The sequence below is a fragment of the Saccopteryx leptura genome, chromosome 6 (genome assembly GCF_036850995.1).
Source record: "Saccopteryx leptura isolate mSacLep1 chromosome 6, mSacLep1_pri_phased_curated, whole genome shotgun sequence".
Lineage (NCBI taxonomy): Eukaryota > Metazoa > Chordata > Mammalia > Chiroptera > Emballonuridae > Saccopteryx > Saccopteryx leptura.
Genome location: NC_089508.1, coordinates 3,110,135 through 3,126,637, shown reverse-complemented (window position 1 = coordinate 3,126,637; position 16,503 = coordinate 3,110,135). Strand labels below are relative to the sequence as shown.

The window sequence follows — 16,503 nt, the reverse complement described above, 5'->3', positions numbered from 1 at the left end:
CGGCGGCGGCGAGGGCGAGATGGGCGCGCTCGGCCGGCTGCTGCTGTGGCTGCGGCTCTGCGGTAAGCGGAGGGCAGACCGCGGCCGAGGCCGCCCTGGACCCAGAGGGTGGGTGGCCGGGTCCCAGCAGCGCAGCCCCGGGCGGGCGCCCCAGCCAGACCCGCCGCGAGGCGCGGTCCTCATCTCCGCGAGAAGCGGCCCCGCAGCCCGGGGCGCCGCTGACCTCCCCAATGGTCGCACCGGGCCGCGCGGGTCTGCGGGGCTCGCCCGCTGCCGGGAGCTTTAGAAACTGCAGCCCTGGCCTCGTCGGTCTCGCTCCCGGTTCGGAGCCCGCCAGGCCCCTCCATTCTCCTCTGTCCTCTCGGGTCACATTCCCTGTCCCGCCGGGTCCTCTGCTCCAGAGCCGGGCAAGGCTGGGGTGGGGGCGTCCTGGCGGAGGGCACGTTTGAGCGGGCTCTGCAGATCCAGTAGGAGTTCGTCCGAGAGCGCGGGGCGGGGCTGCCGCTGCGCCCGCTTGAGGAGGTCGTCCTCCCGGGGGTACGGGGGACCAGGCGTCTGGGCAGGAGCCGGATGGCCACGGGCCAGGAAGCACTCAGTCTCCTCCTCCCCAGCGCTGACCCGGGCCGCCTACAAGATCTGGGTCCCCAACACCGACTTCGACGCTGCGGAAAACTGGAGCCAGAACCGGACCCCGTGCGCCGGCGCCGCTGTCGAGTTCCCCGCGGACAAGGTGCGTGGGGCCCCAACCGGGACTGGTGGTGGGGGTGTGGCGGGGGGGGTGGTTTGAAACTGGGCTCCGACCCTGGGCCTTACTCCAGGGAGGAAGCCAGGGGGTGGGGGGTCCGCCGCTGATGCGGCTTCTCTCTACAGATGGTGTCAGTTCTGGTGCGAGAAGATCACCACTTCTTGGACATGGTGAGCTGCCGCCAGGCGGCGGGGACTGGGGGTCCGCCGGGTCCGTGCAGGCCTCTGGCTTTGGCCTCTGGAAGGGCTTCCGAGGGGTCGGGAGAACAACATGGGAGGGGCCACTGGTCCTGTGGTCCCAGCCTAGGCTGCGCTCAAGCCTCCAACGGGGGATAGGCGCCTCCTGTCCACGTTGCCACACACACACACACACACACACACACACACACACACACACACACACACACCACGCGCACGCGCGCGCGCCATTCCCTCTCCTGGTGCCTGAAAAGCCCCATCAGAACTCTAGGGGACCTTTCTCTCAAACGCAGTCCGAACTCCAGTGTCCGGAGTAGGATAGGAATCGGAGGGAAACAGGTTCGGCAGCCCCACCCCCACTCCGCGTTTGGGAAATGGTGCTGACGGCCCTTGCCTGGGGCTGCGGTGTCAAAGGCTCTGACGAGGCCCGTGAGAAAAACTCTGGCTCTCTATTAAAGGCAGGGTCAGCAAGCTGAGCAAATTCCCCAGCACTGCTGCCGCTAAATGGTTATCACGTTTTCAAATGGGGGGTTGGGGGGTGGAAAGAAGAAAACCATTTCGTGGCTTGTGAGAAGGATGTGGAACTCAGAAGTCAGTGTGGGTAAATAAAGTTTACTGGCGCGCAGACCACCCATTCAGTCCCTACATGTGAGTGGCTGTGAGGAGACCGTGTGAGCCGCAAACCTTAAGATACTTCTATCCAGCTCATTGCTAAAAGGGTGGCGGGTCCTTAATTTGAAGCATCCTGTGGGCAGCAGCCCAGAGCAGGTGGGGTACCTGAGGGCAGGGGAGTCAGGGGTGGGGTTCCCAAGCTTGGGGCCCCTAACTGCTCCCTAGTTGCTTTGATAATCTTATTTGGAAGAGCTTGGAATCTTAAAGGAGATAATAGCCATCCATCCATCCATCCATTCATCCATCCATCCACTGCCAGATAAGTCCCTCCATCTGGTCCTTCCTTCCATCCCCAGCCCCCCAGACGTGAACCCCTCCTCTCTTTCTGGGGTCTTCGGGCACCTGTGTCCTTGCATGTGGCTCCTGAGAGGCCCCCTTACCTCCCAGCCCCTCCTCTGTGCTGTGCTGCTCCGGAGGACAGACAACGCAGATGGGAGCAGTCAAAGGGTCCAGGGACCGGTGGGGGGGCGGGGCATGACCTAGGAGTCCTGGTTGGCAGAGGGTAGATAGGGCCAGCCCTGCCCGAGGCAGCCGTGCCCCTTGGCTGCGCGTGGTCCCCTTCTCTGTGACCCCCAGCGCTCACCGTAATCCTGCAGCCAAGAGGTCACTCTCGTCCCAGGCCCAGGGACATCAGTGTTTTAATTTGTACTGCTCAGGTTTGGAGCTTCGCTCCCTGGGGTGTTCCTTCTGAGCCCCTCTCTCCTCCTCTTTCTACCCTTTGCCCAGTTTTCTTTGGGGGGAGGCTCCTGTTTTCTATCCATCATCCACAGTCATCTTCCTGCTGTGAACTTGGCCACCCCCACCCCCTTCACTGAGCAGAAGCCCTGTTATAATCAAATGAAAAGCCATGGCCTTTGAACTGTTTCTGGTGTTTCGTTTAAGAATCCTTGGCCCTAGTGGGGTAGCTCAATTGGTTGAAGCATCATCTCAATATGCCCAGGTTGGGGGTTCGATCTCTGGTCAGGGCACATACAGGAGGCAACCAGTGATAGCATGAGTGGGTGGAGCAGTGCCATGTCTGTCTGTCTCTCTAAAACTCAATTAACCTGTGGTGGTGGAGTCAATAGAGCGTCAACCTGAGATGCTGAGGTCCCAGGTTCAAAACCCCGAGGGTCACTGGCTTGAGCGTGGGATCATCAACATGATCCCATGGTCTCTGGCTTGAAGCCCAAGGTCACTGGCTTGAGCAAGGGGTCACTGGCTCAGTTTCAGCCCCTCCCCATCAAAGAACACGAGAAACAATCAGTGAACAACTTAAGTCAGGGGTCCCCAAACTACGGCCCGCGGGCCACATGCGGCCCCCTGAGGCCATTTATCCAGCCCCCGCTGCACTTCCAGAAGGGGCACCTCTTTCATTAGTGGTCAATGAAAGGAGCACATTGACCATCTCATTAGCCAAAAGCAGGCCCATAGTTCCCATTGAAATACTGGTCAGTTTCTTGATTTAAATATACTTGTTTTTTATTTTAAATATTGTATTTGTTCCCGTTTTGTTTTTTTACTTTAAAATAAGATATGTGCAGTGTGCATAGGGATTTGTTCATAGTTTTTTTTATAGTCCGGCCCTCCAACGGTCTGAGGGACAGTGAACTGGCCCCCTGTGTAAAAAGTTTGGGGACCCGTGACTTAAGTGATGCAACTACGAGTTGATGCTTCTCATCTCTGTCCCTTCCTGTCTGTGTCTTGTGTCTGTCCCTTGCAACCCCCCCCCCCCCCGCTTAAAAAAATAACCAAACCCTGTTTGCTTTGAGTCACAGCCATAATCAACCATGTATTGTGTCTGTTGATTCAGTCTTGCCAGCAGGGACACATGTTTGAATGAGGCGCTATCCAGAGGACCAGCTTTATTTTTCTTCTTGGAATATGCCCAATTTTATTTTTATGTTATTATTTTGTTTGTTTTTTTAGAAAGAGAGGAAGGGAGAGAAGGAGAGAGACAGGAACACTGATCTGTTCTTTATGTACCCTGATCGGGATTTGAACAGGCAACCTCTGTGGTTCAGAATGACTCTTCAACCAACCTAGCTATCTGGCCAGGGCTGGAGCTCAATTTTTAAAAAATGATATTCCCTGGTTGGTTGTTTCTGTTAATAGTGACAGCCATTTCTTTGATATTCCAGTCCTCCTTTTTTTTTTTTTTTTTTTTGTATTTTTCTGAGGTTGGAAACGGGAAGGCAGTCAAAAGTCAAACAGACTCCCGCATGCGCCCGACCAGGATCCACCCGGCATGCCCACCAGGGGGCGATGCTCTGCCCATCTGGGGCGTCGCTCTGCCGCAATCAGAGCCATTCTAGCACCTGAGGCAGAGGCCCCAGAGCCATCCTCAGCGCCCAGGCAAACTTTGCTCCAATGGAGCCTTGGCTGCGGGAGGGGAAGAGAGAGACAGAGAGGAAGGAGAGGAGGAGGGGTGGAGGAGCAGATGGGCGCTTCTCCTGTGTGCCCTGGCCGGTAATCGAACCCGGGACTCCCACATGCCAGGCCGACGCTCTACCACTGAGCCAACCGGCCAGGGCCCCTCACTCCTTTTATCTTTTTGCTCCCCTCTTATAGTATTGTCGAGGACCTCGTATTAACAGTGATGAAAATAGGTGTCCTTGTCTTGTTCCAATGCGGCAGAGGTGTGTCAGGTTTCTCCACGGAGTGTAGAGCTTACTGTAGGGTTCTGGTACATCCACTCTATCCAACCGCAGAAATTCGATTCTGCTGTCTGCTAGCAGTTTTTAAAAAATATAAATACGTTGTTAGACTTTTTCAATTTTTTTTTCTTCTACATAGATGGGAAATGCGATTTTTTCTCCTCTTATTAATGAGGTTTTCTAAAGTTGAACCATCCTTGAAAGACTGTCGTCCCAGTTTCATCCTGCAGGTGCCGGTGGAAGAGTGCCATTCCTTCAGACGTCCCACTTCTTTAAGACACTTCTCTCTGACAGAATAGACTGATTTTTCTCCTAGCACAAGACTCTCCACTGCCATCTGCTGGGACACCATCCTATCTACATACCACCGGGAAGTCCCCATGCCTGCCCTCCTGCAGTTTTGGGACATGAATCCTTTGAACACCATGTATTTTTAAGATATACTGTTGCAGTCAGCTAATAGTTTATTTAGGGATTTTGCATCTGCATTTATAAGTAAAATGAGCCCCTGATTTTTCTTATCGTGGAATCTCCTTCATCTGGCTTTGGAATCCAGATTACTCGGGCCTCATAAAATGGACTGGGCAATTTCTACTCCTTTTTTTCTGTTTTTCAGAACAATTTCTGTGAGGGGGAGTTAATAGAGAGTTTAGTATACTTTACCTGTAAAAACATCTGGACTAGGGATTTTGAAAATAGTTATTTGAGTAACATTTGAATTTCTTTAATGCTCTCTAGTCTAGTCTATTAAAAAAAAAACACCCTATTGTCTGACCAGGCAGTGGCACAGTAGATAGAGCAACGGACTGGGACACGGTCAGGACCCAGGTTCGAAACCCTGAGGTCGCCAGCTTGAGCAATGGGTCACTCGCCCTGCTGTAGCCCCCTAGTCAAGGCACATATGAGAAAGCAATCAGTGAACACCTAAGATGTCGCAACAAAAAACTAATGATTGATGCTTCTCCCTTCCTATCTGTCTCTCTCTCTCTGTCACTGTCACAAAAAAAACAAACAAAAAACAAACAAAAAAAAGATAATCCCTATTGCTTCTTGCATCAATTTTGACATTTTGAAGTTTTCTGGAAATTGATATATTTCACCTAGGTTTTCAAGTTGGGTGGTCCTTTTTATGTCTCAAACTTTCAATATCTGTTTCTTCCCTTGACAAGAAAATCCTGCCCTTTTGGTCTACCCCTTCCCCATCACATTAAAATTTAAAGACAACAGTTTTATTTATTTATTTATTTAAATTTTTTTGGGTATTTTCCTGAACTTGGAATCGAGGAGGCAGTCAGACAGACTCCCGCATGCGCCCAACCGGGATCCACCCGGCACGCCCACCAGGGGGCGATGCTCTGCCCATCTGGGGCATTGCTCTGTTGCAACCAGAGCCATTCTAGCGCCTGAGGCAGAGGCCACAGAGCCATCCTCAGTGCCTGGGCCATCTTTGCTCCAATGGAGCCTTGGCTGCGGGAGGGGAAGAGAGAGACAGAGAGGAGGAGAGGGGGAGGGGTGGAGAAGCAGATGGGAGGTTCTCCTGTGTGCCCTGGCCGGGAATCGAGACTCCGCACACCAGGCCTATGCTCTACCACTGAGCCAACCGGCCAGGGCCCTATTTATTTATTTTTGAGAGAGAAAGAGGCAGACAGACAGTAAGGGAGAGAGATGAGAAGCATCAACTCATAGTTGCGGCACCTTAGTTGTTCATTGATTGCTTCTCATATGTGCCTTGACAGTGTGTGTGTGTGCGCACGTGCTCCAGCCGAGCTAGTGACCCATGCTCAAACTGGCGACCTTGGGGTTTCGAACCTGGGTTCTTAGCATCCCAGGCTTATGTTCTATGCACTGCACCACCACCTGGTCAGGCAACAATAGGCTTTACCGTAAGCATATCCAATCGCCCTTACTGCCTATATCTGTTCCCAGCTGCCTGGTTTCTGGCCTTATCTCCTCCTCCAAGCCTGTTGTCAATCACAGATGATTGCGTTGCAATCATTCTGATGTCTTTCAGGCTTAAGGGTATTTTTATTATGCTCTTCTGTTTGAAGTCATTTGGATATAAAATTCTAGATGGAAAGTTATTTTCCTTTGATAATAAAATAGAATTTTGTTGTTTTTTTAGTCCATTGTTGTTGCTGAGAAACCTGGTTTTTGGAATTTTTTCTTTCTTGGGTGATCTTTCTCTGAAGCCTTTTTTTTTTTTTTTTTTTTTAATTCAGTGAGTGGAGGGGAGGCAGAGAGACAGACTCCCACATGAGCCCAGATCGGTTCCACCTGGCATGCCCACCAGGGGGCGATGCTCTGGGGGCAAGGGAGCTCTTCTTAGCGCCTGAGGCAGAGTTCAGGGAGCCATCCTCAGAGTCCAACTGGCTTGAATCAACCGAACCATGGCTGTAGGAAGGGAAGAGAGAGAGAAGCAAGAGAGGGAAGGGTGGAGAAGCAGATGGGTGCTTCTGTGTGCCCTGACCGGGAATTGAACCAGAGACATCCACATGCCAGGCCAACGCTCTACCACTGAGCCAACCGGCCAGGGCCTCTTAAGGCTTTAGAATGTTGTGTCTTTGATACTCTACAGCGCATTGTCACATGTCTAGGTGTGCCTTTTCTTATTTCCCGTTAGGCACTCAGTGACACTTTTTTTTTTTTCAAGCACAACTTTTGAACTGAAGTTTCCCTGCTTTCTTCAAATCAAGAGAATTCACCTTCCTTGTTTCTTCAAATACATTGTCTTCTCCCGTACCCTTGTATCTCAGCCTTGCCACTTTGATCTTGAGGCGCCTCTCTCCTGCTTCCTCCCTCCGTCCTTTGCTGCTGTCATCTGGAGAGCTCCGCAGCAGCAGTGCCCCAGTCCCTGGGTGTTCTGCATGTTTATCTCACCCAGTGTGCTCTTCCTGTGGAGTATCACGCTTTTCATCATTTATGTATACTTTACCCTTTGGCTCTTGACCTAAATGAGCTGATACTTCACACTGCGAATGAATGCTGTCCCTGTTTCTGAGGCATACTAAGTACGTCTGTCTCCAAGGCTCGCACAAGGCGCCTGTGGGTGAGATTGACTTGCTGTCACAGTGCTGCACCCTCAGGTGTGGAGACAGTTGGCCCGTGACCTCTCATCCCCCCAGGATTCTGCTTCTTGGTCAGTGCTTGGGGACAGCCGAAGAGGAGGTCCTCTTACCCAGCAAGATAGGACAGGAGGCTGGGCCCTGGCAGCCGGCCCCTGATGAGGCTGAACTCCTCATGACCTTTGGCTCAGCCCTCACTCCCCACCCCAAGAATGGTCAACCGCAGGAGGGGCGAGATCCTGAGGCTTGGAGGGGAAGGAGGGGCGAGGGGCAGGATTGTCCTCTCCTGGCGTACTGCTGCCGTTTCCTCTGACATCTGGAGTCTGGGCTGTGGCCTGACTTCCGCGGGAACAGGCTGCCTGGGTGGGCCCGTGCTGCATGGGAGATGGGGAACTCCAAGGCGCCCTGACCCTCCCTCGCACGGTTCAGCGCTGCCTTTGGACTTATCAGCGGCTTGGGTTTCTGCAACCCGTGAGCCCGTAGCTTGTACGATTCCTCCGGGTGGACATGGAAGGGCAAGGGCCCTGGCAAGTGTCACCCTGTCCCAAATTCTCCATGTTCCCAGGTCTCAGGGAAGCTCTGGCTCCTTGGCCTGGGACCCCGCTCCCTCTGGACTATTTGACCCTCAGCCAGGGCAAGGAGCCCTCAGCCCTGACCTCATCTGCCTCCTCCCTTGGCTACGGTCTAGGTTTCCCTCTCCAGAAACACAGGGGGTGGGGGTGGGCGCAGGGACCCTCTCAGGGCAGGACCGTCTGGCGACCTGGACCACCGTGTGGGGCTGCGTTTCTTGCAGCTCCTGCCGCTGGACGGGGAGTTCGTCCTGGCCTCGGGAGCCGGATTCAGCGTTGCAGACACCAGCTCCGACCTGGACTGCAGCGCAGGTGAGAGCGCAGAAGGGCAGGGGGCGGGGCCTGGGAAGGTTAGTTCCTCATTGGAGCGTTCCGGGGGCGGGGCCTGGGCAGAGGGCGTGTCTAGGGAGGGGCCTGTGTGAAGGGCATGATCCTGGCGGGGCCTGAGTGGGAGCTGGTCCAGGTTGGGGGCGTGTCTTGGGGGCGGGGTCTCACTGGGCTATCGCGAGGGGCCTGGTGGACCGCGCGTTCCCGGCGGAGGTCAGACAGGCGTTCCCGCCCGCCTAGGCGCCCCCGCGCTCTTCCTCGATCCCGACCGCTTCTCGTGGCACGACCCGCTCTTGTGGCGCGCCGGGGACGTAGCACATGGCTTCTTCTCCGTGGATGCGGAACGCGTGCCGTGCCGCCACGACGACGTCGTCTTCCCGGCAGACAGCTCCTTTCGGGTGGGCCTGGGCCCGCGCGCCCGCCCCCTGCGCGTGAGCAGCGTGTGGGCTCTGGGCCAGGTGAGCCAGCGCGCGGGGATGGGGCGAGAACTTGGGTCTCAGGGACCCCAGCCCCTCGGAGGGCACCTCCCACGCCTGTAGTCGGGACACGTGGGTTCTGAGCACTCAAATGCTGTCGTCTCCTCCGGCTGGCTCCGCTGGTGACCCTGCTACCACAGAAGTTCACGCGCGACGAGGATCTGGCTGCTTTCCTGGCTTCCCGCGCCGGCCGCCTGCGCTTCCACGGGCCCGGCGCGCTGAGCGTGGGCCCGGAAGCCTGTGTCGACCCGTCGGGCTGCGTCTGCGGCAACACGGAGGTGAGCTGGGCCCGCAGCGGGGTGGCGGTGGTGAGGCCGCACTGAGCCGGGGGCCGCTGCGCCCCGGTGTCCCCGGCCCACAGGTCTGCCCCGCGGCCTCTCTGCGCTGACCCCGCGTCCTGCCTCCAGGTGCAGCCATGGATCTGCGCGGCCCTGCTCCAGCCCCTGGGCGGCCACTGTCCCCAGGCCGCCTGCCACGATGCTCTCCGGCCCGAAGGGCAGTGCTGCGACCTCTGCGGTGAGCGTCCCCGCCCAGCCCGATTGCTGGAACGGCTCGGCCACCTTGGTTCGGTTTCCCTATCAGTCCTGCGCCTGCAGTGCCGACCCCTACCCTCCCTTCGCAGGAGCCATTGTGTCGCTGACCCACGGTCCCGCCTTTGACCTGGAGCAGTACCGAGCGCGGCTGCTGCACAACTTCCTGACCTTGGTAATGCAGACGCGCTCCGACCCCTGCCCCACCGCCTCTGCAACCCCCGCCTGGGACCTCTCCCTTTCAGGAACCCTGGGACCCCACGCCACCTCCTCCTGGACGCGTCCACTCTCCGCCCATCTGTCCACCATTCGCCCCTACCTCCAACAACCTCGCAGGTGCGAGGGGCGCGGCTCCCCAGCCAACCTTGTGCCACTCCCCAGGCTCAGTACCAGGAGCTGCAGGTGGCCGTGTCCAAGGTGCCGCGTCCGCCCCGGCCCCGCGAAGCCACGAGGGCGGAGGCCGGCACGGAGATCCAGGTGGTGCTTCTGGAGACCCGGTCCGAGACGGGCGGTGCTGGGCGGCTGGCCCGGGCCCTCCTGGCTGACGTTGCTGAACACGGTAACCGCGGACGCTCCGCCGAGCCCCTGGCCCTGTCTCGCCGCGCCCCGCCTGCCCCACCTGGGGAGACTGAGCCTCGCTCTCTGTTGCAGGAGAGGCCCTCGGGATCTTGTCGGCGACCGTCCAAGAGTCGGGCGCGCCCATCGGGGCCGGTTCGGCGGCAGGTCTGCACCGGCCCGGGTCGCTCGCGGGATTGGCGGGCGGCGTGGCGGGCGCGCTGTGCCTGTTGTTACTGGTGCTGCCGGCGGGGGCGCTGTGGCTGCACCGCACCGGGAGGCTCAGGTACTCGGGGCAAAAGCAGGAGGCGGGGCCTTAGGCACGGGAGGCGGGGCCGTGGGGCTCACAGGAGTTCCCACTCTCAGGTGGAGGAGGAGGCTGGACGAGGCCTCCGGGGCGCCGCTGGGCTTCCACAACCCCGTATTCGATGTGGCAGGCTCCTCGGAGCAGGTGAGTGGCTGAGTCCGGGGTGCGGGCCTCCCTGCTGCCCGGCTCCGCGCCCGACGCCCCCTGACTTGGCACCCCTGCAGCCCCCACAGCCTCCGGCCCCCCAGGCTGACACCAAGAGCTTCAGCCAGATCTACTTCGTTAACCCGCTGTTTGCAGAAGCCGAGGCCTGAGCGGCCACGCGACGCCCCCTTTCCTGCCCTGCCTGGGGTTGCGTGGCCCAGGGTACAGGTCACAGCCGTGTGGGCTCCCCGCCCCCTCTTCCCCCTGCCGGCCAAGCACAGGCCTTGCCCAATAAAGGGGTTTCCTGCACCTGCGGTCGGTGGGCACACAGCCAGCTGCACCCCATCCCCTTGATTCGGCCTGGTGGGGCGGGGAGGGCCGGTCGTGCTCTGGTCTGTGCGTCTCTGACCAGGATGTCAGGGGTGGTCCTCAGAGCCCTTCCCCGCAGAGTGCCAGGCCACTCACCAAGGGCGGCCAGTCTTCCAGTCTGCAAAGCTGCACCCAGAACTAGGCCTTTTCTCCCCCTCGGGCTGAAGTAGCCCATGGAAGTCAGCGAAGGCCACAAGGAAGGAGGTGCCTGGAGGCTGGGAGGTTGAGTGCCCATGAGGGTGGGCTGGGCTGCCCCCTTCTGCTGGGAGCAGGGAACCAAAGTGCTGGTAGCGGCTGCCCCCGGGTGGAGTGTCCCTCACCGCAAGGCCTAGCCCTCCTCCCCGGCCCTGGCAGACCTCCTGGCTTCTGACTGGACTAGGTGTTCTGTGGCTGCACCCCAGCTTGCGGTACTGCTCATATTGCTTGTGGTCGGTAACTTGGTGCTGTGCTGCGTGCACTCCACGGTGAATGACACTTCATGCTGCTACAACAGCTAATACTTCATTTTTTAAAAATGGCTGCTATTTGGAGCTTGTTTCGAACCCTGCTCTCGTGGCACAGACATAAAAAAACCAGGGGCTGCCTGACCAGGCGGTGGCGCAGTGGATAGAGCGTCGGACTGGGATGCGGAGGACCCAGGTTCGAGACCTTGAGGTTGCCAACTTGAGCGTGGGCTCATCTGGTTTGAGCAAAAAGCTCACCAGCTTGGACCCAAGGTCGCTGGCTCGAGCAAGGGGTTACTCGGTCTGCTGTAGCCCCATGGTCAAGGCACATATGAGAAAGCAATCAATGAACAACTAAGGAGTTGCAATGAAAACTGATGATTGATGCTTCTCATCTTTCTCCGTTCCTGTCTGTCCCTATCTATCCCTCTCTCTGACTTTCTCTGTAAAAACCCCCCCAAAAAAACAAACAAACCAGGGGCCAAGATCAAACCTGTCTAACCAGAAGCCTGGCTGCCCACTGCCCCTCCCGGACTCCGGCCAACACCTGACCCTTTCCCCAGCTGCTGCAATTTCACTCAAGTGCCCCCCCTCCCCCGTGCCTGCAGTCTGTCCCCTGGGAGGTTGGGAATGGCTGACTTGCCAAGACAGTGGGAGCAGGTGGGATGTGAACCCCTTTGGACAGAACTCTGCAGCCAGCACTCCTACAATTTGTCCCATTTCTTCCCCACTGTGACCATGGAGACCCCACAGAGAAGGGCCTGAGTCCTAAGTGGCCACACCAGCAGGTGGCCAGCATCACTGTGGGATGAGACAGAGGCGGCACGTTTGCTTTGGACTGTCCTCTAGCAGGTCCCGTCACTACCTGGGGGTCTCAGCAGGGCAGAACCAACCCAACCCACCACAGGTTGCTTCTTGCCCCTGGGGAAATCTACCCATCAGGGCCAGACCCTAAACCCAGTGTTGGCCGTGCAGCCAGCCTCCTTCAAGGGGCCCTGGTGACTCTGGCTGGTCCCCTACAGCTGCTGAGGGGCAGTGTGTGCACGGGTGGACAGGGTTCTCTGCTGGCCTGAGCTGGTTCTGCCCCTGCACAGCTCCCCCAAGGAAGCCCCCCAATGCGGCCTTGGCAGGTAAGGTCCCAGTTCCAGAGGCCAGTCCTGCTCCGGGAGCACAGGTGCCTTCTGTGTGTCCCCTGAGGGAATGACCAAGACCGGCTGGCTCTCACTGCCTTTGGGAGAAGCAATCCCAGCACCAGGTACTACGGGGGTACCCGGACATGTTCAGGGCGACAGGTCATTATTACATTCAGACAAACCACTGAGAACTTTAAAACTGCCGTCTTCTGCTTTATTGACAGGTAAATTGTTCAAAAATGTTCTCACGATTCAATAATTACAAAGACTCAGACTTACATTAAAAAAGTAAAAACCAGAACCCCCAGCAGGTGCCAGCCCCAGCAGAAGGCCCAAGGGGCAGGTGGGCGAGCAGGTGCTGGGTGTGTGACATCCACAGGCAGGCCGGTGGTGCCCACGTCACTCAGTGCCAACTCAAGGTAAGTGCACGTCTTCAACAGCATCTCCAAGGACACTGACCAGTGGGACAGCAGAGAACAGCCTGTCCCGGTTGAGGACAAGCTGTATGTGCTGGCCAGGTAACCACAAGCCTCTTGCGGGACAGGCCAGACCTGACTACTCACACGTGACACAGGAAGGGGGAGCGGAAATACAGGCGCTGCGGGAGGGACCATGTGCAGGAGTGTCGGTTAACCTACAGGATCCACACGGGTACTAATCACGGCTCCATGCAGGGGACCGGGCGGGTGTCCTGGCTGCACCATGACACCCTCACTTTAATGGAGGAGGCAGAGCTGTGGAAGCGAGTGGGAAACAGCACGCCGACTTCACAGTAGTAGATACTGGTGACACTTGGTGGTTGTGACTGGAAAGGGGCAGGCGGATGGGGACACACACACACACACACACACACACACACACGGAGGGCAGGGCAGGCGTCACTCGTAATGGGCCTGTGTCCATGGCTACGAGGTCAGCAGAAGGACTCTGCAGAGGACTATGTAATGGCTAAATGCATAAGAAGGCCACAAACTAACCTCCACTTTCCTCTGTCCTCAAAACTCTAGTGACACTGGAATGACATACCACTTCCCACTCTTCTCCGTCCTTGGAAGAGGGAACAGGGCCGTTGGGGCTGCCGGGGTCTCCGAGCAGGCAGCCCGACTGGCCCAGGCGAGTCTCCGCTTGTTCTGGGTGGGGCTCTGCTGTCCTTCGTGTGCAAAGGGCACGGGGTCGCCTCACAGCTGTGCAGACGAAGGATCTGGTCTACTGCCCTGAATGTGGCATACAACTGATCATAATATAATAAAGATTCTTCTTCATCTCCATATCTACATGACAATTCTACATTTCTTGGGCAACACTGGAGGGTCAGCTCAGGCTTGGCACTGGCGTTGGAGCCACGCCCAGCTCCCTGGCCCCTGGGTGGCGAGGAGGTGGGCCGGTGGCGTCAGGCGTCATAGGCGGGCTGCTCCAGGCCTTCGAGGGGGAGCTGGCTCTTGTGGGGCGAGTTGGGGCTCGGCGGGCCACTGGGGTTGGAGCTGTTGGAGGGAGTCGAGTGTTTGGTGGAATCGGAATCAGGCTGTTAACAGAAAGGGGACAGCATGAGAACCCCGAGTCTTGGGCCTGCGCAGTGGGGAGTGTGCCACCCTGCCTGATGTCAGTGTTTATGGAGGGGCAGGTGTGGTAGCTGCTCTCTTTCTTGTTATATAAGAGGACACACTGGACCTCACGCGCACAGGTGAGATCACAGACCAAGGCCCGGTCCCATGAACGACTTAATTACAGCTGCAAAGGTGATGAGCACTGAGCACCACGGCCACGCAGTCACCGTCCACGGTGAGGACCCTCTCATGACAAATGAGCCAGGAGGAAAGAGAAACTTTCTCAACAGGATGAAGGTGGCCATGAAAAATCCACAGCTAACTTTATACCCAATGGGAAGTGACAGAACGTTCCTGATGCCATGGACAAGACAAGGCTGTGGCTGCACTGCCCCTGTCCCCACTGACGGAGTCCCAGCAGAACTCTCAGGCAGGAAAGAGAAAGGCGTCGAAGTTGGAAAGGAAAAGGTAAAACCACACCTGTTCACGAATGACGATGCTACCTATAGGGAATCCTGATATATATATATATATATATATATATATATATATATATATATATGCACACACACACACATACATATACATCTCTCTCTCTCTCACACACACACACACATACACACACACACACACACACACACACACAATACTAAACCAATTCAGCAAATCTGCAGGTCACAAGGTCAACACACAAAACACTTGTTTCCATACATTAGCAATGAACAACCTGAGAGGAAATTAAGGAAACAATTTCATTCGCAACAGCACTCAAAAGAACAAAGCATAGCCAGGAGTAAACTTCACCCAGGAGATGAGAGGCTTGTTCACTGAGACCAGCAACTGCGGCTGGAGGACACTGAAGAGGTACATGATCGGGGCCATCCCATGGTTGGGGCTCAAAGACTGACTATTAAGACGGCAACTGTTCAATGTGAATGACAGATTTAATGCAACCCCTACTGAAATCCCATTGGCTTTTTTTGTTGTTGCAGAAATGAAAAAGTGAGTCCTCAAATTCACATGAAATTGTAAGGGGCCCAGAATAGTTAAAACAATATTGAGTAGGAAAAAGTCGGAGAACTCACACTTTCTAAACTTACTACTTCAAAATGTACTACAAGGGACCTAACGCAGTGCGGCATGCACTGACAGACCACCGGGCTAGAACTGAGCCCAGAAACAAACCCCTACGGTCAACTGATTTCTGACAGACGCATCAAGACCAATGCGGCAAGAAGTCTCCCCAGCAAATGGTGCTGGATTTCCACACAGAATGAAGTCAGCCTGACCAGTGGTGGTGCAGTGGACAGAGTGTCAGCCTGGGACACAGATGACCCAGGTTCAAAACTCCAAAGACGCCGGCTGGCATGCAGGCTCACTAGCTTGCGCGTGGGGTCACCGGCTTGAGCAAGGGATCAGAGACTTGACCCCAGGGTTGCTGGCTCGGCTGGAGCCCCAGATCAAGACACACGTGAGAAAGCAATCAATGAACTGAAGTGCTACAACTACGGGCTGATGCTTCTTATCTCTCTCCCTTGCTGTCTCTCTCTAAAAAAAAAACAACAAAAAACAAAGTTGGGCCTCTACTCATACCATATACAAAAATGAACTCACAATGGACCAACGGTATCAATATACAAGCTAAATCCATAAAACTCTTAGAAGAAAACAGGAATAAATTTTCATGACCTTGAATTTGGCAATGGATTCCTAGATAACAGCAAAAGCATAAGCAACAAAAGAAAAATAAATTGGACTTTATCAAACTTAGAAACTTCTGTGCATTAATTCAAGGATATTACCAAGAAAGTAAAAAGATAACCCACAGAATGTGAGAAAATATTTGCAAACCATCTATCTGATAAGGGTATAGTACCCAGAATATATAACCTCTTACAACCCAATACCAAAACAACCAGTTAAGAAACGGACACAGGCCTGGAAGAGACGTTTCCCCACGGGCACACAAATGGCCACCAGGCACATGAAGCAGACGTCCGCCATCAGCAACCATTAGGGAAACGGATATCAGACCACAGGGAGATACACTTCATACCCACGAGAATGGCTATTAAAAACAAAACAAAACCAAACCGGAAAAGAAGGCTTAGTTAAGAACACAGATAAGTCTTAACCCTTGTGCCCTCCTGGGGGACACAACGGGGAGCTGCGGTGGGAAGGAAACCGTGGTTCCTCAGCAAACAGAAGGGCTGTCACGTGGCCAGCAGTCCCTCTCCGAGGTCTATACCCGGAAGTGAAAACAGGTAATCAAACGCACGTACACGTGTTCACAGCAGCACTCATCGTAATGGCCAAAAAGGTGGAAACGTCCCGTTAGTCCACCCATGGACCAACGACTACAGAAGACACGGTATCTCACGCAGCGGAAGCCACACAGAAAAGGGACGAGCAGAGGAGCCCTGACAACACAATACCCGCGCTGGGTGGCGCCACCGACAGGACGTGCCCAGAGCAGCCTGGAGGGGCCGGGGAGGGGACCAGGAGGAGCAACTGCTTCATGGGGGGTTACTTCAGGGTGACGCAAATGTTCTGAACTGGTGAGAGCTGGTGGTTGCACATCATAAATGAACTAAACAGCCACCAAACCGTTCACTTTAAAGTGTTTACTTTATATAAATTTTCCACGTAAATTTAAAACAAGCTCAATGCAGGACAATCAGGAGCCTTGTGCCTCGGGGTGCAGCACCATCCTGTGTCATTGCCACATCATGTCCTGTGTCATGCCAGCTTGGGGCACAAGGCCTGGACCTCAGGACAGACACAGCCCGGCAGC

General features: G+C 55.7%; 2 protein-coding genes across 2 annotated transcripts in view; one reads left to right on the top strand and one right to left on the bottom strand.

The window, feature by feature from the left end:
- Window positions 1-10,529, top strand: part of AMN (amnion associated transmembrane protein) — a 145,178-nt gene extending 134,649 nt beyond the window's left edge. Inside the window, exons 2-13 of the mRNA XM_066343949.1 lie at window positions 5-62; window positions 612-730; window positions 871-915; window positions 8,106-8,193; window positions 8,449-8,666; window positions 8,825-8,962; window positions 9,092-9,200; window positions 9,307-9,389; window positions 9,596-9,773; window positions 9,866-10,057; window positions 10,141-10,220; window positions 10,301-10,529. Coding sequence (XP_066200046.1) covers window positions 20-62; window positions 612-730; window positions 871-915; window positions 8,106-8,193; window positions 8,449-8,666; window positions 8,825-8,962; window positions 9,092-9,200; window positions 9,307-9,389; window positions 9,596-9,773; window positions 9,866-10,057; window positions 10,141-10,220; window positions 10,301-10,390 — 1,383 coding nt within the window. The 5' untranslated portion in view covers window positions 5-19 and the 3' untranslated portion in view covers window positions 10,391-10,529. The remainder of the gene's footprint in view (window positions 1-4; window positions 63-611; window positions 731-870; window positions 916-8,105; window positions 8,194-8,448; window positions 8,667-8,824; window positions 8,963-9,091; window positions 9,201-9,306; window positions 9,390-9,595; window positions 9,774-9,865; window positions 10,058-10,140; window positions 10,221-10,300) is intronic.
- A 1,825-nt stretch (window positions 10,530-12,354) lies between these two features.
- Window positions 12,355-16,503, bottom strand: part of CDC42BPB (CDC42 binding protein kinase beta) — a 104,712-nt gene continuing 100,563 nt past the window's right edge. Inside the window, exon 37 of the mRNA XM_066343939.1 lies at window positions 12,355-13,687. Within this exon, the coding sequence (XP_066200036.1) occupies window positions 13,556-13,687 (132 nt within the window). The 3' untranslated portion in view covers window positions 12,355-13,555. The remainder of the gene's footprint in view (window positions 13,688-16,503) is intronic.